At 48.4% G+C, this 20850-nt stretch overlaps 6 protein-coding genes across 6 annotated transcripts; 2 read left to right on the top strand and 4 right to left on the bottom strand.

Moving 5' to 3' along the window:
- Positions 1–184: 184 nt before the first annotated feature.
- EFG1 (18S rRNA maturation protein) lies at positions 185–1173 on the top strand (the record flags this gene model as incomplete). Its single annotated transcript, XM_049251319.1, has 2 exons — positions 185–509; positions 575–1173. The coding sequence occupies 2 exons, from the start codon at positions 185–187 to the stop codon at positions 1171–1173; spliced, it is 924 nt and encodes a 307-aa protein (XP_049109619.1).
- A 679-nt stretch (positions 1174–1852) lies between these two features.
- Positions 1853–4087, bottom strand: LOZ57_002242 (uncharacterized protein; the record flags this gene model as incomplete). Its single annotated transcript, XM_049251318.1, has 1 exon — positions 1853–4087. The coding sequence occupies one exon, from the start codon at positions 4085–4087 to the stop codon at positions 1853–1855; it is 2235 nt and encodes a 744-aa protein (XP_049109618.1).
- Positions 4088–6518: 2431 nt separating this feature from the next.
- On the bottom strand, positions 6519–10378 carry FUN31 (serine/threonine protein kinase; the record flags this gene model as incomplete). The annotated part of the gene is made up of 4 exons (XM_049251317.1): positions 6519–6808; positions 6882–9808; positions 9870–10035; positions 10336–10378. The coding sequence occupies 4 exons, from the start codon at positions 10376–10378 to the stop codon at positions 6519–6521; spliced, it is 3426 nt and encodes a 1141-aa protein (XP_049109617.1).
- A 1381-nt stretch (positions 10379–11759) lies between these two features.
- Positions 11760–14128, bottom strand: LOZ57_002240 (uncharacterized protein; the record flags this gene model as incomplete). The annotated part of the gene is made up of 6 exons (XM_049251316.1): positions 11760–12877; positions 12932–13074; positions 13123–13637; positions 13685–13843; positions 13912–14035; positions 14106–14128. The coding sequence occupies 6 exons, from the start codon at positions 14126–14128 to the stop codon at positions 11760–11762; spliced, it is 2082 nt and encodes a 693-aa protein (XP_049109616.1).
- A 398-nt stretch (positions 14129–14526) lies between these two features.
- Positions 14527–15876, top strand: LOZ57_002239 (uncharacterized protein; the record flags this gene model as incomplete). Its single annotated transcript, XM_049251315.1, has 1 exon — positions 14527–15876. One exon carries the CDS (start codon positions 14527–14529, stop codon positions 15874–15876), a length of 1350 nt encoding a protein of 449 aa, XP_049109615.1.
- A 916-nt stretch (positions 15877–16792) lies between these two features.
- LOZ57_002238 (uncharacterized protein) lies at positions 16793–18560 on the bottom strand (the record flags this gene model as incomplete). Its single annotated transcript, XM_049251314.1, has 4 exons — positions 16793–17925; positions 17984–18176; positions 18243–18419; positions 18468–18560. 4 exons carry the CDS (start codon positions 18558–18560, stop codon positions 16793–16795), a joined length of 1596 nt encoding a protein of 531 aa, XP_049109614.1.
- Positions 18561–20850: the final 2290 nt, after the last annotated feature.

Raw genomic sequence — 20850 nt, 5'->3', positions numbered from 1 at the left:
AACAACAGGAGAGCTCCATCACCTGAGCTGCTTTGCCGTCCTGGCTGTGTGCTCTGTGACATCGCCGTCACGCCCTCCATCGTGTGCCCTACTCTGCCAGCCCTAGCCCTCACGGCTCAGAACCACCCGGAACTCAGCCTGCAACAGAAGCTGGTTAGAATACCAGGGGCAACAGCCGTGCTCTATGTCTCTCCAGAATGAATCACAATTCTCCCCCCAAAAACGACGTCGCGACTCTTTCTCCGGGGCCGACCCCAAGCGTATAAAACGCCAGCACCCCGCTTCGCAACGCTCCCACAACAATGACGTCGGGCCAAGTATCAGCGAGCTGAAGTCGAAGATACGAGATATAAAACGTCTACTCGCTAGAAAGAGTGATGATCTGCCGGCAGATGCCCGGATTTTTAAAGAAAGAGAGCTCGCAGGATGTCAAAGGGATCTAGAAAAGGCGGAACTCAAGAAGCAAAAGTCGAAGATGATCCAAAAGTATCACTTTGTACGGTTTCTAGGTACATCCCATAGGCTGAATTTTTCTTACTGGAGGCATCAGGCACTGATATAATTTGCCATCCAGAGCGCAAACGTGCCACGAAAGAACTCCGGCGGCTTGAGACCCAAAAGCAAAAGGTGGAGAACGACGGCAAGCAAGACGCTAATACAAAGCAAAAACTGCTTCATGACATCATTACAAATATCGAGTCGACGAGGATCGATCTTAATTACACCATGTATTCCCCGCTCACAGAGAAATATATCTCCTTATACCCCAACAAGCGTAGAAAAGCGGAGCCTCCCGAACCGGAGGAATCCAACATCATCCACACAAACTCTGGCGAAAAGCCCCCGCTGTGGTATGCCGTAAAACAGAGTATGTCGGACGGCACCCTGGAGCTCCTGAGAGACGGAAAGCTGGGTGTCGGTTTGTCCGGCGAGAAGAAAAATGACGGAACTACTTCGAAGACACACACTGTAGACTTGCTCATGCGGAGTAAGAAGAAATCTACGACGGAGTTTGAATCGAAGCCAGATGAAAATGTCCATGCGGAACGAAGGCATATAGTCAAATCAACACAGAAGAAGCGAAGTGATGGCAAAAAGGGGCAAGCCCCGAGAAGTGATACAAATAGAGCTGATGATTCCGGGAGTGATAGCGACGGTGGTTTTTTCGAATGATATCCAGGGAATTTCCATATATCAGAATTTCGAAGAAAACGGCTATATATTTTCTTGCAAAATTAGCAAAAATGCGCCATATTGAGCTTATCTGGCAATTCAGAGCATGCTTCATTTTCAGCACGTTTCTATTATTGGTTTTTGCATATTTGATGGGAATAGGGGTCATCACGATATCATAAGAAGCACAAAATGTTGTTTACAATTCACAATGACTCCATTCCTTTCTACGCATCTTTCACTATTTGAATGTCTTTAATGCATAAGATAACGATCAACCAGCGAGGAAGAACGCTTCGAGCATACCATAACAGAATACAGAGAAGAATGTCAGAATTTCAAACCTTTCACCTTGAAAACACCCCCTCCTTCTATGGTAAAAAGAAAAAGAAAGAAAGAAAGGAAAGAAAACCTCATAACAAAAAGCCACAGAGAAATGGTACTGAATCGGAAACTCCATGACGACCCCTTTTCCATAGTTAAAACCCCCAACTGCCATCCCATGTTATGTTCGTTTGTATGTACTGTTGATGTCTGTTCGCAAATATCGCACCTATGCAGCATCATAAGTATCGAAGTAGCACCTCGTAAACTCCTATCATGTCAATCAACCCGGAAATAAAAAATCAAGAAGAAAAATAATGAAAAAAATCAAGCCCGATTCGGGTAATCCACCACTTTACATAACAACACATCCACCGCTCCTTGCTCTTCTGCGATTTCCGAGAGAAACTAGCCCTGCCGGTCCGTAACCATATCCGACTTCATCGTCGTCTTCCATATTATACAACAGCTCAGCGTTTCGCGCTCTGCGTCGTCGTCGTCTGGAACCTGGGCCGCCAAGCTCAGCCTCTTCATGAGCAATCATGCAATCCGCCCATTTACGCTCAAGACGCATGGCAGCGCCAAGGTGGCCTGCTAGAACACGTTTCGTATGCTTGTCAACTGTTGGTTGCCAGCCATAAAAGCATTTCAGTTGGATTATTTCGTTCGGATAGATGTCAGGTTTGCTCGGCGACTGCACTGGGGCCGGCGATTGGAGAACCGTTAGTGATGAAGTGGACGATGACGGCGATGATACATCAGATTCTGCATCTGATTCGGAGCCAGAAGTTATAGCCTCGGCTTCTGCAAAGCGTGGAACGTAGGTATTGGTGGAAAGGACCTCCCTAACACCAGCCCAAGTAACATTCCCGCAGTCGAAAACAGCCAGTCTCAATCCACATTTAGGCAACTGAACACCAGATCCCCGTTTCCGCATTTGTGAACAAAGCTCCATCAGCGCCAAATCAGATACTCGCGTGTTGTCCAGGTCCAGAGATTTTAGATTGGGGCAGTTCCTCACGATCTGCAGTATGCTGGGGTCTCCAATGTTTTCACAGTAGCTGACATTCAGGTGTTGAAGCGTGGGAGCACATGGGGCAATCGATAATGTAGACAGGGCATTATTCTGGAGGGCTTCCAGCTCTTCAAGCTCCAGTCGGATAAGACGTGGAGTGCTGAGAATAAGATTCGCGATGGAAGTGCACTCGAGACCGGTGCAAAATGATAGCTGCAGGCTTTCTAGACCAGGGACATAACCCGTGAGAAATCCAATTCCAGCATCGCTAATACGAGTGCAGCCGGAGAAATCAAGGTGCTTAAATTTGCGGGCAGGAACAATGGCACGGTCAGTCAAGATATCTATCTCCGGATCGGAGCCATGGACAAGAATTTTTAGTGTCGAATCCGTAAGATACGGACAATTGGCTATGCTGAGGGTCTCGAGATGATTTGTATCAAATAGTGCCTGCATAAGCCCATCATTCTTGGCTATTTGGAGCTCACCAATACGCAGCTCTTTTAACTGACCACAGGCTTTCACAACTTCTCTCAGGCCAGAGTTGCTAGTGATCCGTGGACACCATGAAATATCAAGGTATTCCAACAATGGGCAACTTTTAGCGATCACCCCCATTTCGGAATTTGTAGCTGCCATGAGCCCGCTCAGGTTAATTTTAAAGAGCCCGGGATTCCGGACTAGGAAAAAAGTCAATGTTGTCTTATCAATCTCAGTGTCTCTAACGTTAAAACTGGCTAGATTTCTGCAGGCGTTTGTAATTTGTTCTCCACTATGAAGCCAGGCCTCCCGCATTTGAACACAACCGCGGAGGTTCAGATGTTTGATAAAGCTCCCTGTATTCAGGATTAGCTGAACTAGTGCGTCCTGTGGGATATCACGGTAATATGTCGAAACATCAAAATTCGTCCATAGCTGACCGTCAAAACATAGTGAGCACCATTGTTTCGATACACGCGCACTTTGGGCCAGCTCCTTTGGCGTGAGCCAGCTGAGAATTTGAAGTTGGATCTCCGGGGGAAGGGGAGTCCAATGATCTATATTTTGCTTCTCAGGTGGAATTTCGCTAATGTTCTCTTCACCATGGGCTTGTTCTATGTCAGCGGCGAGCGCAAGCGAAGACTTTAACGGAGATCCACGAGAGGGTGGTCGAAATTCAGTTGGAAGAGGGATGGAAGTCTGTTGCACTCCATTTAAAGGCAGAAGCTCCGTCTCGATAATCCGTGCTGGATTAGTTTCTTCATCGTCGACATTTCTAGAGTCAGTTGCACCTCGGGAAGATCTTCCATAGAGCTGTGAAGAACTGGAACTCTCCCAGCACTGTCCATTCGAGAGCGTTGATGACAGTGAAACGCAAGACATAGATCCTTTTCCGATCCGGCGACTATTGTTTGAAGACGAGCGGTGTCTTCCCAGTCGTTCGAGGGAGGAGGTTGACGACATTCGATGAAGGCGGTTGAGCAGCCTTTTGTGACGCTTTATCTTAGGCGAGCCGTCAACTCTGATAGCACCAGACATCGCATCCGGCGTTGTGGCTGACGGCGGGATAATTTCATCGGGCGGAACTGAAGCCATAGTTTAAGCTTTGTAGCTGCACTTGACAGCTGCTTTTTGCAGTACAGATAGGTTTTTCGATGTACACAAAGATATGATGGTCCGGCCAGGTGAGTAGTCGGCCGGCGACGTGATACACGCCTCAATTTCCAGAACCAGCGTGATGGCGGCAGTTGGTTTCGCAATAAGAGGTTGTATGTAGACAGATCAAGTAGGCATGTCCAGTTCCATGTAGAATTGAAGAATGATACAAGGAGACGTAGCTGAAAACCAGAGACTGTTAGCAGCCAGGCTTGCTTTGTAGCTGGGCGTTGAAGGACAACTACCTACCTGGATCGGTCTTCAACTCCAGAAGAAAAGCACCACAAGACAGAGCAGATCAGTCAAGTGCAGACGCGAAGAAAGGCAAGAAAAGCGGATCACAGATCTCTAGAATTGAAATGACACGATGAGTGAGGTCGTCATTGGCCAAGGGGGGCAGTCTCGGTCATCCTCACGCAGAGGTCAGATGGACTGTCAGGGTGCCGGATGACCCAGGCGAAGGAGCCGTCAAAGCACCAGCTCTAGCTGTCATGTGCACTTCCTCTCGGCGGCAAAGTGGTCGTGAGGAGAACAAAAGTCAGCGACTGTGTGCGAGCGAGAACGCACAGCCGGACACAGCAAACTGGGCTTCTTTTCAGCCGCCGGATGGGGGCAGACGCCTGCATGGGGCCTGGACACGGTACCTCCGGGATACCTCAGGGCAGAACGCCGCCGCAGCCGGATGACGGTGTAGAGAGGATTGGGGGCAAGTTCCGGGTGCGTACCGCGCCCCTCTTTCGTTATCGGCCCAAAGTTTCCGCGATAAGACACTCCACCGCCCAGGCGAATGGCGGAAGTTTGTCTCTAGTTTCCGGCTCTCCAAGTCGCACCACCGCCGGCTGCTCAGAGACGAAGAAAAGAAGCTCAGACGCACTCCGTGGATGGTGGCTCACTGCATGGCAACAGTGCTGACTTGCATGCAGCCTGTCGATGCCGGCGATGCTCTGCCCGCCGAATGATTGCTACCCAACCGCCACCACTCGCTGCAACGTGCAACATTTCCCTCGTGGAATTCCTGTCAAGCCCGCCCAGACAAAGCCCGGACTGTTCTTTATTTAGCCTTTTTGCGTGGCACCTTGGAGACGCCACACATGCCATGTCTAGACGTCTTCTTTTCCGGCCAAGCAAAGGAGACAATGTACTCCGTATGCTCGTCAAAGTTCTTCCGTGAAGCTTCCCCTGACTGACCGATGCACTCTTCGCTCTGTGGGCTCTTTTTGGACTGGCGTGAATGCTACTCGTATAACCTACCATGCGAATGGGTTGTTGCTTGCTGTGGTGGCAACCCGAGATACTTTTTTACGCTAGAACCGAACTCCATGGCCACTGAGCTCGTGAGGTATTTTAGCAAGTCTCCAGCGCGATACCATGGTAGATGCGTTGGGAGCCGAGTAGCTTTGTTCAGGGGCATTTTATGTGCCTACGGAGTATAGCATTCGACTTAGTTGCCAGTATACCTTTTCCTCCTCGGTTGACAAAATACTCTGAGAAAGCCGAGGGTTGAATTCAATTGTAAGGGAAATTCCCAGTACTACAATGCCCCTGCTGGGCGCCTATAGCAAGTCGAACAAGTGAAAGTCGTTTTTGGCTGGTACGAGACTACTAGACGCCTCTTATATAGGAGAGGCGCCATTGACTAGTTAATCCTCCTGGTTAAGCACAAGAGTTTTCTACTGGAACTTCAAAGGTAGTTACTTGTTACCAAATAATCGCTTTGCGCATAGCTAAAACGAATCTCATTCCATGCAATCAAATGGAATCCACCATCAATTTATCATGTATTTCTTAAAGTGGCGACAATCCAATCTATCATAAGCCCCCTTATCCCCCTCTGGCTATCATGTACATATATATGCCAGCTTTTTTTATCTCTGAATAAGTCAAGATCCATTTTCAAATCCCCCAAACCCCACAAAATGCAAATGCAATCATTGTATACATCGTAAGCTAGTAACAGCAGAAGATGTCATGCATCTTCCTAATCTTCGTTAGAGATCGTCTTAGCACTTCCACCTTTTTCAGCTCGGCATCAACATGTGGTCAACTTCGCATTCACAAAACTCAGCGTCTAACACAAAATTCGGCGTCTTTGGGTATCTTTTTTCGGCGTCTTCTATTTTGTAAACCAATGGCGCTGCTCAGCAGTCTACCTCTTGTTTCCATGCCGAATAGTTGGTAACAGGCAAATACGTAGAAAAAAAGGTCGTCACAGCATCGCAAAACGTAACGGAAAACAAGTGTTGCAGAAATATCGAACACATCTATAGAAGCCGAAAAATGCCAGTGGTATCACGGAAAGAAAAATCGAAAAAAAAAAAAAAAAGACCAGCAAAGAAAAAGGGATGTCGAGTATAACGTTTAGGCCCATATTTTAGCTGGGCGCGGGAGCATTGGTTGTTGCTCTCATCCAGGGATGGTCGATGACCTGTGTGATTGTCAGCCTCTCGCTGACGTTGCGATTAAGCATTCCTCGGATCAGTTCAAGGCAGCTTTCCGTAAAAGGTAAGAAGGGAATTCGCAAAGGGTGGTCCATGATTTCGTTGACGTTGTAAAATGGATTTTCTTTGTATATCATCGTGTACAAAAGAATGCCCAACGCCCATACATCTTGTTCTTTCCCACGGTACGATCTACCTTGGAGAACTTCGGGCGCGGCGTAGTCTAGAACCGCAACGTCAGTGAATGATAATACGGCGCGACTATATATATTGGCAACAGTAATTTAGTAACTTACCTATTGTCCCAACAAACACATCAAACGGACCATTCTTGATATAAGCTGCACTTCCAAAATCGATTAGCTTGACTTGCCTTTCACCGTCCAAAACAACATTTTCATCCTTAATATCGCGATGTACCACAAGAGCATTGATGTGAAGGTGGTGGATTGCACTGACGACCTGAGAGAAAATACTACGGCATTCAGCTTCATCCATATGTGCCCGAAGCTCGACGTAGTCGAATAGGTCCATGCCCGGGAAACCATGGGGAGTCATTTCGATGTAGTAATTGACGTCGTCCTCAAAGAAGCCTTCCATTTCCACAATGTTCGGATGGCGCATCCCTTCACGACGCAAGAAATCCAAGACATGGATTTCCAAAGGAACAGTGCCCAAGCGCCGGTCTCTAGTCCAGGTATCCACTAGAATTCGTTTTTTCGTGACATATTTCAAGACCATCTTTTTCGCTGGATTCCATTTACATCGAGTTAGCTTGACCTGCCCATAGGCACCAGAGCCTAGGTCATCGAGGATCACAAAATCCGATATATTCAACTTCTTGGGCTTTTCGACTTTCAACGAAGACAGTTTCATCTCGGGAACGGGTTGTGAAGGTTTATCGGTGAGAGGTTGAGAGGCTGCCTCGCTTAACTGTTGGGCCAAAAGTGTTGCCTGAGGTTTGCCTAATCTCGATGAAGGTTCAAGTATAGGTGTTGGTGCAGGAGTAATTTGCCCAGGGGCGGCTTGAGAAGGAGGTGGTTCTGGGGGCTGCAACAATGGGTTTACAGGCGGTAGATCAACTCCATTGATAGAATGAAATTGACGTGAATATGTTATCCACAGGGCGTAGACGAGCTCAGTAACTGTCCGGGGGACGTCTTTCTCGGAGGAAACTTCCAGATCGTGATGTGTTGTGCCGGCATTTGAATGAGCCCGAGACTGGCTTCGCACAACACGCATCTGGACATCAACCATGACATCTACACCATCTCGATGCCGGGCAGGCAAGCCAGCTGGTCTCAAGAACAACGATGCTGCATCGACCTTTCCATCTCGAAGAATTGACAACACTCGTGCTCGTCGAAAGCTATGTTCTGGAATAATCATGCCATCAACGAGGGGAATGTTATCGCATTCAGTTATAGTGTCAAGGAAGTGGTCAAAATCGGGAACTAAATCCGTGATATGTACTCCTTCAAGGCAGCTGTAACCAAAGAGAGAAGAGGCAAAGACAGGGTTCGCACTAATGATGTTCAGGGTCTTTGGGGACAAAACGAGCATCCCTGCAATGTGTGGAAAACTAGATACTCGAAGGGAGCTCTCGCTAGGCATAGCAGTGACAGTTGTTGGAATAGATGTGCCAATAGATGTCAAGGCAGTGAAGTACTTTAGTTCATTGATCCTTTTAAAGTTCAGGGCGTCGGAGTGAGATGAGATTAGGGGTAAATGAGGAATAAGGTCGAGTACGGGCGTCTCCAGGCCGATGACCTTGCCGCCCCAGATGTTGTTTACCTCGCCCTCGACAGCGGTGACTCGACCCTTCTCGCTGCAACAGAGCCGCACCACGTGCTCTGGAATCTCCTCCACCACCCATATCAAACCACCCTTCTTCTCCATCACCCACAAGCTGGCTGAGCCAGTGAGGCCGTTACGCTTTTGAATGGGCACAACATCTCCACAGATGAGCACGCCACGGGACTTGGTAGGATGGTGATTTGGGCTCTGGGCGCGCTGGGTGGATCCGTGGCTAGAATGGCTATCATTACGACACCTCGATCTGTTTAGACGCGCGGGCGTTTTGCTCAGCAGCTGGGCAGTCACTCCGTTACCAAAACTTGACAGTCTTGAGCCATGCACCTCTGCTTTTGAGGTTTTGACTCCCAACGACTCAGTGTTTGGATACATACTCGACGGTCTGAGTTTCGACTCTAGCCACTCACGCCTCTCTTCCTGAACAAGGCTTAAGATACTGAGTTTGTGAAATTCCCTTCGGGTTACACCAAATACTAGACATGCTAGGTCGTTTGCAGCTAGGATTGTCCACCGTGGGCCGGCTTCCGTCCTGAACACGGCTTGAGCAGCGGGGGACCATTTGCTACTATGGGAGTGGACGGCAGGGGTATTCGTGCCTATCGTAAATGAGGTGGTACTTCCGGGGGATACGAACTCCGTCGCCGAGTATGGTTGCGCAGATAACGTGTCCACAAGCTTGCTCTGAAGTGAAGCCAGGCCGATATCAGTATATGTCCGTTTAAGGCTCACGCGTCTTGAGGATGGAGCTGATTTCAACCCTCGGGATCGGGATAGTCTTTGATCTTCCGAAGCAGCTACGAACTCGCTTCGCTCTGCTGCTCGTGCCAATTCTTCTTGTTCAGTCTCATCCTGGTCGTGAATCGGATGGAGAGAAGGAGCTGCAAATGCCTTATCAAATATATTTTCCCCGTTTATATCAGCAGGGCCTGTGGCCGGACCGCTCATCAGCCCAGATAGTCGGCTATGGCCTTGAACGCCTTCACGAAGATTTGCTCTTGCAACGAGATCAACCATATTTTGGATTTCCGAGTCCCCGCTTAATTTTGCCTGGGCATTAGCGATCCCTGCGTTACTTGCTGCCCATCCAAAGCGATCTCTCATAAAATCAATCGTTCTCCGCAGTACATTATAGCGAGTATGCAGCAATTCCTCCGATTGGCGCGCAAATGAGAACGAATGGAGTGATTCAGAAGGAAACCTGTGAAGGTCCTCAAGTTCGGGAGAAGCAGTGGTAATTGGGACGGTTGATATCGTGGAAGATGCGTGTGATAGATTCGGCGAGGTTAATGCAGATTCAGCGGACGAGGTAGAAGTGAGCGGCATAGAAGGGGTTCTACTTTTCGCTGTCTGGCGTATCCGCGGTAGCCCTGACGGTGCGGGAGCATGGTCGGTCTCGAGCAATGGTGATCTAACATCCCATGTTAACTATCTTTGAGGCACTGCTGATGCTCATGTCTTGTTGATCTCACCTTGGCAAGTATTCATATTCTGGCGACCCGGTATCGATGGACAGTTCCCTCCCTTGGCTGAGCGAACCACCATCGAGGCGTAATGACCGGCCGCCCCCGGGCCTTCGTATCGACATTTCAGGAGAGGAGTACGGTGTGTTTTCGTTTGAGGTATAGCTTTGCGCGACTAGCTCACATTTTGTCAGTTACAATCTGCATCCAATCATCACCAAGCACCCCACTACACAAGCGGTGTGCTGGTCCAGGGTTCTGCAGTTCGTGCGGTTCAGGCAGTTTGGTGTGCACGTTATGTATAAGAGCATGTTCTTGGGGTGAGAACTGAAACTCGGATCTTCCATACTCCTCCCGTCTCGTTGTCTCGCTGGTCAAAGCTTCGGCAGGTATTACAGTTACGACGGCTGAAACGGTTCGAGTCTCCTTGGATGTTTCTGAGAGGACGCAAAAGAGAATGAAAATGAATACTTACTATTGTCATGATGAGTAGGACCGGGGTCCCTGTCCGCCCTCATTGCTGAGGGATGGAGAGCGAGAAAAGGTTCAGCTGTTCACACAAAGGGAAATATGAACAAGCTAGGAGGGATAGGAAGGATACTGTGTCAGGAGAGCATAGTATCAGGTGTGCCAGAGGTGTGAGATGAAAGGCAATTTAGGGCTGCGGGCTGTCGTTCGTGCTAGGAGATTTTTCGGTCATTCAGCCTTGTAGCGACGGAAGTGCCGGGCGACCAGCTACGGTTCTGGAACTGCGGCGAGCTGATAAAGTTTCACCACTCGAATGACAGCTCTGATTTGTGGTGGGCGTCACTAGATTGCTGTCTCGAGGCTGGGGCGCGGAGGCTGGCCACCGTACAGCGTCACGAGCCTTGGAATGGGCCAAATGGTAAAAAGGTGGCGGATGACCGGCACTGCAGCGAGAAATAGCCAAGCAGCAGTGGCTCTCGGGCTGTTGAGTAACAACGAGACTCAAACGCAGAGGTCAGTGAGCCGGAGTCTCTTGCGAAAAAAAGGATTGACGAGCGATGCGCAGGCTGGATCAAAATGACGCTCGTTGGCCAAGGCCAGATCTGGTACCGCCAAACCTACCGCCGATGGCGCGCGGTCCGCGAAATCGCTCAGCAGAGGAGCGCGCTGCGCCTGGTACTGGCGGCTGTGGTTCCATTCCCGAGGGCCATACTCAATGGGTACGGAGTAGCTGTTGTGCTTTCACCACGCGGTCTCCGGCTGGCTGGCAATGATGTTCGCGGGACTCGCCCAGCTAAACGCGGGGCGCAGCCATTAACTAATTGGCGTTCTTAGCCGGCGCGCATCCACCCCACCAAGCCGCGATGAAAACAACAACAATAATAATATAGCATCGTGCGGCGAACTGGGTCGCTAGGTCGAGCGGTCACGCTGATGAACTTATAGACAGTGTCTTGGACACCATTGCCACCGCCGCTACGTGTGGCAAATATCGTCGCTGGTTGATTATCCCAGGAGATTTGGCTGGCCCTGACGTAGTTAACTAACTAATAATGGTTGCTCCAGCAGCGATACCAGGGGGCGTCAGCATTCCCAGACTAGGAGGCTAAGGAGAGAGACGAGGCCTAATGCGGTTCATATCTTGTGGAAAGAAGAGGACGCCGTCTGAGTGATCATCTTGGTTGCCTTACTAGAAAACGGCTACGTGAAAAAACGCTCCTTCATCAAGGCCTTGGCTACCGCTGGGCAAAGAAGAAGCATTAAAGGGAATATTAATTCTTCTAATCCGTAATTAAAGGAGAGATAAATTTATCGATGTTACCAGTCGATAGTCGATGGTTCGCAAGACACTGTTGACAACGGACAGCTTCGCGATGAAAAGTATCTTCACCGGCACGACACGCAAAGCCCACTAGGACATTGATCACAGCATCATTCCTTTGAGCTTCCCTGTAGCCGATCTAATACCAGCACGTCCTTCTCCACTTCCTCGGTTCGCTTATACTTGTCGTCGCTGCGCTGATCCCCGAAAAGCATGGCTGGCCGCGTGCGCGGTTCATGTTTTCGCAGGTGCTCAGGCGGCACTGACGCGCATGGGGCGAACGCCGAACGGCGTTCACCCTCCCCAAGCATCCACGAGAAGGATGATTCGGCAAGCGGAGCACGCAGGATAGGCCGAGTTAGCGTCGGTTTAACTAGATCTGCGGGGTCGTTTGCGGTTGATGCGGCGGATGAGGCCGAAGTCTCAGTGGCGTTTTTGCGGCTTTCCTGCGGCGCCCGACTATCTTTCGGCGGTAGTGATTTAGGCGCGCTGAGACTGCTTCTCTTCAAACGGTTCGTGAGTAGCAGCTTCTCAGGCATAGGCTGCGAAGAGTCTTGAAGCAACTTTTGTACGGATTCGAGCTTCTCAAAGATCCTCTCTATGTCTTTTGACGGGTCGGGTGCAGGGGGGCCTTGGGATTTCGTATGAGCATGCAGGTCACTTATTGCATCCCCAAGTATGCCGGCTAGTCTCCTATTTCGACCCTCAAGTGCTACCAGTTTCGAACTCAGCTCTCGCGCAGTCATAGAATCTCTGGTCGACGGCGTAGGTGGTTCTTCAGTTGATAACCTAGGCGTACTAGGGCTAGATTGAATGACGTGTATATTTCGTCGAGCCTCAGTCATTGCTCCTCGTACCGCTTTGGTAACACTCCAACCCTCCGTTCGTCGGTAAATGCCATCAGACATATCCTGAAATAATGAATCCAAATGGCCTAGGCTGAGTGGCGATTTGCTTGAGGGACTTTTGTCACTAGAACGGGAACTGGCGTCCCTGTAAGGAGAATTCCTTTTCTGAGAAGTCGCGCGAAATATCCGGGGCAGTGAGTTCCTTCTCTTGTTCTCTGGAGATTTGCCTGAGTATTTCAGGATTAGGAGATCTCCGCCATCTAGTGTCATGTTTTCCTCCAGGAACAGCGCATCTTTCACAAAGCTTTCTGGGCTGTGTGGGTCTGGGGAAGGATATTTCAAAAGAAGGCCGAGTGCGGACGAATAATCACTCGACAATACTGTCACGATATCAGCTCTGACGTCTCCACTTCCACAACAGCTCTCCGACTTACAATGCCATCTGATTCGTAGTAACATTGCCACACATACCAGCTCAATGAATGTGGGTCTAAATGCTTCGGAACACAATAGATCCCAAACGGAAAGCATATCTTCGAATGAAAATTCTCGCCCGAAAAACAATCGCAGCCAGCGCCTAAGTCCAGTAAGTATCAAGGTCATCTCATCTGGATACAACGCCTACGTGAGGTATATTTGCGGTAAAATATCAATAGACTCAAGGTAAGATGCCAGTTCTGGATCGACGGCACCTAGCATATCTTGTTGTATATGCTGGCTTCGAGATATGATGGATGATATAGCCCGTGTGCCGGAAGCGGACCCCATGCCATCATGTTCATAGAATAGTTTTGCAGTTTGCATGATGGCGCAGAAAATTGCAAAGGCGTCGTGCTCAATATAGTCTGAATCTAGAGTTTGAAGTAAGATAGCATCGTCATTCTTGCTGTCACTTTTGGGCAAGGAGCTCTTTTCAATCGCATCATGCCAGATCACCCATAATATTGGAGCAAGCAGCTCGTGCATGCCTTGACGATAGCCAAGATCTGGATTTAATTTGACAAAAATGAACAAAATATCTAGCAATCTTTGTTTTGTTGTTGGCTCCCGAAAGAAGTAGTTCTCCTGATGGCATCTCTCTACGTCTTGGTATATTTCCGTTCGAATACTCTCATCTTGCCGAAGCGACTGCCATGGCGACTACAGAATTGTTAGCGGCATCTCTCTTCAACCAAACAATGACATACATTGTCATCTTCAGCTAGTGGATCCACTGTCGAGGGAAGATCGTCTGGGTGCTCGATATACTTTAGAAAGTGATCTCGCAATGAAGTATATGCAGCTCTTGTATCTGATAGTTGAGTTGGCCATGAAGTCTGATCTAGGCTCTTGTGAAGAAGGAAGGCCTTGGTCCACGCTGTTAACAGTTGAGGTATACCCGACGGTAGTAACAGGTGTCTGGTGATGGACTCACTTTCCAACAGATTGATCGCAGGCCATCTTCACAAGGATTCCCGTGGATCTTGGACCTTAGCTCTTGTTTCAATTCTTCTAGTGAATTGAGCTTGTTGTATTTGAAGAGAGCGTCCCATCGCTGGCTAAGACACAATGTTCATATCAGTTCTGGTGGCCTTGGGTGTTGGGTAGCTTTCACGAGAGTATGCTGACCGCGATTCCCCCACAGTTTTCATGGCATCACAGGCGGTGTCAGCGTAGCATTTGCCAATATTTGAAGCAATTATCTTTGCTCTTTAATACCGGGAATAAGAGCTCTTTAGAATACAAGCTGAGTGTGCGATCCCTGATGTGCCGGTGACGCATTGTTGTTAACTAGCGCGGCCACTAGCAATCAGTTTCTTGGCCCCTCACAGCCCTTAAATCGCAAACAAAATGGATGTGAGTTGCCTGTTCAGCTGGACTCTGTTTGGACGGAGAGCTGAAGACATGCAACCCCGCTCTAGATCGCAGATACACGTCTGGGGGAGGTGAAACCCTCGAGCATGTCCTTGCACAACACTGATTCAAACGCGTTGATGCTATCCCCTCAGCTTCATTGTGCATTCCTCGACTGGAACAGCAATATTTCAGCATGTCTGCAGATCTCTTTGCAGAATTTGGCAACCCAAATGCCATTGATAATACTGCGGTGACGAAATCTTCAACTTCGACGAGCTACACGGCACCACGGCACTCTACCGCGAGTGGCCAATCTACACTGATCGACTTCACATTCGATATACAGCCAGAACCGTCCTTCTCCATACCGGGCCATATCCAGCAGCCACAAACGCACACCTCAGGGGATACTGAGGTTTTGTTTGATGCATCGATCGACAGTGCCCTAAGTGAAGCAAGCGAAGATGACTGGGGTGACTTCGAGTCTGCGGAGCCTCGCCCAGCGCAAGGCGGGCTCTCACAGCCTGGTGCAACGGATACGGCAAAAAGCAATGTGCATATGAAATCCACACCGAAACTTGGAACCCATTTGTCCAAGCCAACTGCACCGTCTCTAGATCTTCTATCTATCGATGACACAGAACCTCCACCAAAAACACCCGTTCCGAAGCTGCCACTATTGAGTTGCAATGTTGAAAATATACCCTCAGATACAACGCCACAAGATGATTCTGAACCAGTCACGGCATGGCCTCATTCAGACGAGGATGATTGGGGAGAATTCACTGATGGAGTTGCTAGTGAGAATGGTCCGAAACAGACAATGCCACTTGTCGGCCCAATGACCTTATCACAGCCAAACCAAATATCCATGGACATGAAAGCCCCATCACCCATAACCATCAGCTCTCAGAAAGTAGTAAGACCCACGAATATTCCTCCCCCTTCAATCCTTCTTCGACTATTCCCTTCTTTATTAGAGAAACTATGTAACAAGGTTTCAACCTCTAAATTACGGACTAAAGAAATGTCCGGATCCCTACCAGACTCTACATTAGTCGAGGACATTAAAAATAGTGCGAAAGTTATGATCTACATAATATTGGGACGCAGTCTACGCTGGAAACGAGATTCAATATTAAGCCAGAGTACCAAAATTGGACCAGCATCTGGGAGATCTGGTGGAATGAAACTTAGCAGTGTTAATAAGAGTGAGAATATGAGAGAAGAAAAGGAAGCAGTCGAGGTGCTCGATATTTGGAATAAACGCGGCGGCCTGCTGAATTCCGTCCTTGTTGCAGGAGGGAAACAGTCAATTCAACTGACCTCTAGGGACTGGCAAGTGAAAACTGCTAGCGCCCAAGAAGGAGGGATAAATGCCAGCCATGCATGTGCGCTTTGCGGCCTACGACGTGATGAGAGAATTTCAAAGGTCGATGAGACGGTGGATGATATTTTCGAAGAATGGTGGACGGAACACTGGGGCCATTCCGATTGCAGACACTTTTGGGAGGCCCACTCGGTGAATCTTGATCAACGCTGAGGTTGGGTTGAAACTCATTTCCTGCGACTTGTTGCCAGATATCATTTTCTTTGCCTTTGGTGTTGTCCATCGGTGGTACGTGAGAGAACAACTAGGTGTTTTTGCAACCTGGCCTCTGATAGAGACAATCCTGTTGCTTTGAAGTGAAACTGCTCCAAAAATTCGGTCAGATATTCAAATCATTGATCTTTGGTGATTTGTGAATGTACACGTAAGTAAACAATTCAAAGAAATAGACTTCGTCTTCCCTTCGTTTTCAGCCGATAACAAAAATATTGCTATAAGACCCCCAATCCGAGTACTTTTGTTGACGAAAGGAATTTGTTTATCCTTTACTTGTCGAATTATCTTGAATCTCATTGAATCACTTTCAATTGACTGTCACGGCACACTCAGCATTGTATTGATTTTCCTCATGATAATTTTCCCTGCTCGAATAAAGGAGTATTTGAAGTTGGACTAGCACATACCAACAGTTGTCGACTATGCTTACTAGCTGTGCTGTTGAAGCATGGCTCCCTAGCATTGGGATTTGATAGCATTATAAATTGAAGACTATCATTCATGGTAACTAGGTTACAGCACTGTGCATACCTTTATTAGATCAAAAGGAGCATATTGGTAGTGACCTGCTGAGAGTCTCCTTTGAAATTATTATTAGCTGGAAGTGATTGAGGAAAACACTCATTTGGTAATAGTTCCTTGAATGGTTTTCCGGTAGTTTTGTAGAGAAAGAAAATCGAGAAATGATTGGACTATCTACCGATGAATGGTGTGTGTGTTTTCTGAATGGTGCTTAAGCATCCAATACTGTACTTTGTACGGAGTAGTGAGTCACTCATCCATTTTGAGATATGTACCCTTTGTTCATCTTGAAATCCCCCAAAAGATTACACAGAAATTAAAACCCAGAAAGTTACTTTGCCTCCAAAGTCTGCACCTCTGCCTTTTCCTCCGGTAATTTCTGTTCCTCTTCCATTTCGCTTTGCATCATCTTATGCTCCAACTTTGCTCTGTCTTGTCCAATCTCAGCCAAAGACTTGCCCTCTCTCTGCAATCTATCCAACTCCTTTGCCGCTGCATCTTCTGTCTCTCTTTCTTCCTGCGACATTTCCGGTCCCAAGAATAGTATTAAAAAGAGGAATGCAAACGTGGCACCCAAGAATATACCCATAACTTTCCCATAATCAAATCGTTTGGCACCATTTGGGGCGTCAGGAAGCCGATATTTGGTTTCGCCAATGGTTGCCTGGATAGTTGCCGATGCAGCACTTGCAAGGTTACCCAGCTGATAGGTCAGACCAACAAGAAGACCGCGAAGAGCTGGTGGCGAAAGTTCTGATAAATGAATTGGGACGGGAGCCCATACACCACCAACAAAGAATTGCTCGAAAAACACGCCTGCTGTAAGATGGTTTGGATTGCGAGGCAGGATATACGCAGGAATGATGGCTCCGCCGAAGATACAGCAAACCATCATACTGAGCCGACGGCCAAATATAGTGCTCAGGTATCCAATAGTAGGACCGGACAGAATGGCCGCGATAGGGCCAAGAACTGTAATGACCGTGATTTCGGTTGGGGCGAGGCCAACTTGATCCTTGAGGAATGTAGGATAGAAATCCTGGCTTCCATGCGCACACGAGTTGAAAGCGGTCATAAGGACAACGAGGTAGATAAACATCACCCAATTCTGTCTGAGAGCCTTTCCAGCGTCGTTTAAGAAAGCACGTAGACTGGAGGTCTTTTTCTGCTCGGCGGCCTCTGAATTTTTCAATTTAAGGCGCGCTTCACGCTCCGCTTTCATGGCTTGGAAATGGTGAGTTTCCGGCAAACACAAGCGGAAAATGATGATAAATATCGGCGGAACCGACCCAAACCAGAACAAACTTCGCCAGCCATGTTTTGTGGTAGGCACCAGAGCGCGATAGAATATGACGGCGAGAAGAAAGCCGAGGTCGTAACCCATTTGAAATAGACCTGCGAGTACCCCACGAACGTCGTATGGCAAATCCTCCAGTGCAGTCGCAGCCGCAGGTCCGAACAGTCCTAAACATGTCGTGTAAGCAACTCGTAGCTTCTCGGAAGACCTTCACGATATACGCACCTCCCATGGCTATTCCATACAGTGCTCGAACGGCCAGGAATGGAGTTAAGCTCGTGCAAAACGCCGATCCAAGTTCAAGAACCACAAAAAACCCAAGATTGATAATCATGGGCCATTTTCTTCCATATCGATCAGAAAGGATACCAAAGATGAGCGCACCCACGGATCGTAGCATAAGAGTGACTGTAATTCCCTTGAACAGGCAAGCCGTCAGCACAATTGTGACCGAAGAAGAGGGGGGGAAATATAAAAGGCATACCCATGAGACCTCTGAGTTGGCAACGCCGAAGTCGGCAGCAATTTCAGTAAGGCAAATGATAACCGTGAAGAAGTCGAAGGCATCCCAGACCCATCCAAGGTAACCAACAGAAAACATAAGCCATTGATGTCTGTTCACTTTTCGAATAATAGTCCATGGGTTGACTAGTTTAGCATCCTATGACGGTCAGCAAGAAGAACCTATACGCTGGAGCTCAATTCCTACCTTGGGCGGCTTAAGACTTGACACGCGCGTTGCAAAGTAGCGTTTGATTTGACTGGGGGAATAAAACCACCCGGCGGCCATATGATTTCTCATTTTGGATAAGATTAGCCTGCCCCCAAGGACAGCTGAGCATTCCCGAACATCGCAAAGAGGCCGCCACAGGGAGGCTGGCCTTCATATAAAGGGCTTTCGGCCGGGCCAAGAACTGCAAGCTTGGCGTGAAGTCTTCTGGAGGATCATCGGAACCCTCGTGGAGTCGTGAACTCGTGGTTGGGAAAGCGGTCCACCCACAAGACGCTTATATTTAGTATTGAGATAACGGAGCACGGAAAAGAGGTCTCCATAGGTTGGCGCAATATAGGCAAATCTTAGAAACCCGTAATTATTGCATATAGCATACTGTTTTCCTTGATGATAACCAGCTATTCTTTCATGCCCGCCTCAAGTGATTCCCGTTTTTCAGCCTCCAAGAAGGAGTAGCGCCTGGGCATCATTATCATATTACGCATGTCTTTTGCTGCTTGCTCAAACAAGATTATCTGCCGTCCTTCTCCCCAGGTTTGATCCCTCCCCTCCACGTTGGATAGTGCTAGGCTTTCACGTTGGGTCCCTTAACCAGCATTGGCGCCTTATCATATTGAAAGGGTCTTGAGAAAAATTTAAAAGAATTTAAAGTCTCGTAGTTCGGCTGGTGGCTGATTGGTTATCCTTAGGTTCGGGATGCGGATAATGCAGGCTCTGAAAGGGCGATAGTGCCAGCCGTCCAATGACGGCGCGACAACTCCTTATCCGGAAGCAAAACAAAAGCCCGGAGACGCATTCGCGAAGGCGGAGTTTGTGGGGAAGGGTACATGTGAAACTGCGGAGTCTGCATGCTAGCAGCGTTGACGATCCTTCAGTTGTTGTGTCGAATCTCAGCACTGGCCAGCCCGATAAGGTGATCAGGAGGCACGCGCCAGCCACCGCAACGTGACATCCATGGCCCAACGCCCAATTCCGCGCTCCGGTGATGTAAGGCTTACTAAGGACGGAATCGATATTTGGTAAATATATCGGGCCTGCAGTATCACTATTTAGGGGATCTTAATTGCACCTCACAGCTTCGGTCATAGGTTCGCAAGGCAACAATAATTAATTAGGAAACACAGAGGGTCTACGAACTATGTACTGTGCATATAAGAGAAGAAAAAACATTTCCACAAGGGCCCTGAGAACAAGCCGACAGCCTGGAGTCTTTTTTAAACCCGACTTCGGAGAATACAACTGTCTAATTGGCTCACTTCCTCCAGCAGAAGTGAGATGAGGCGACACAAAAACCCCATCCATAGACAAGGACAAGGAACAATTTCCGAAAAGTTTGTGAGCCAGCGAGATGGTAACAAGAGTACCCTAGCAGGGATTTGAAAGAGACGCGGGAAGGCCAAATCTTCGTTGTTATTATTATAGATTGAACTAAATAATTCCAGGCCGGCCTCTTGTAGAACCTGGTTTGGGAAAGAAGACATATGCTTATACGCTTTTGATACCAACACTTCTCCTGAAATAAAGAGCCAATACCATCTTTAGTACAGCTTCCAGGTACTAGAGGGTAGCTGTCTGATGAGCCACATTTCTTCACTTAAGAAATGAACAAAACCATCTCAACTTCTTTCTTAGATTTGCAATCCACTACATTCCTCAGCCACATTCCGGAATGGTTTTCGTTGTAAGATGTTGCTTTGGCTCTCGTATACCTTTTTTATCAGAATACAACCAGTCTTAACTGGTGTTTGCGCAACAAGTGCAATTCTACAGCTTCCCACGAGCTGTGGCCAAAATTGTTTGTTGGTGCTTGTTGATAATAGGCATACGTGTTCCTGCCAATATCAATGTACCATGTTCTGCCAAGAAGGCCTAAATTGCAATGATAAAGGAGGTGTTGCACTGTGCGGCCTAACATTCGGGGGATATCTGTTGAATGTAGCTGGCCAGTTAAGAAAAAAGTATTCTTAAACCCCACAGCAACATTGCCATATTAGCCCATGAGAGCTGTAAACTGTGCAGTGATGGATTGGAAAGCCTGACGAGACGGATACGAGGCTCCAGTGATTGACAAGTACGGAGGACCTGCGACTTCGAGCCCCGGGTGGAACTGACCTACTGCTGAGGACATTCTGGCCCATAACAAGGCATAGAAGCCAAAAAGGCAGTTAGGCTGGCCACGTCAAGGACGAATCGCGGATTAGTTGTCGGTGCAGCGATTCGGGCACCTTCGTGGGCCGTAACCGGGACAATATTGATCCGAGGCCGGCCGAGCTAACTCGCTCTGGGAGGTCCCGTGGCAATGCCGGCTGGTGATTCTCCGGCAGGCTTTAAAGGCCCCCCGAGCCCGCTTTGCTGCTGC

The sequence above is a fragment of the Ophidiomyces ophidiicola genome (assembly GCF_022830035.1).
Source record: "Ophidiomyces ophidiicola strain CBS 122913 chromosome Unknown scaffold_6, whole genome shotgun sequence".
NCBI lineage: Eukaryota > Fungi > Ascomycota > Eurotiomycetes > Onygenales > Onygenaceae > Ophidiomyces > Ophidiomyces ophidiicola.
This window is presented reverse-complemented; position numbering and strand designations above follow the sequence as displayed.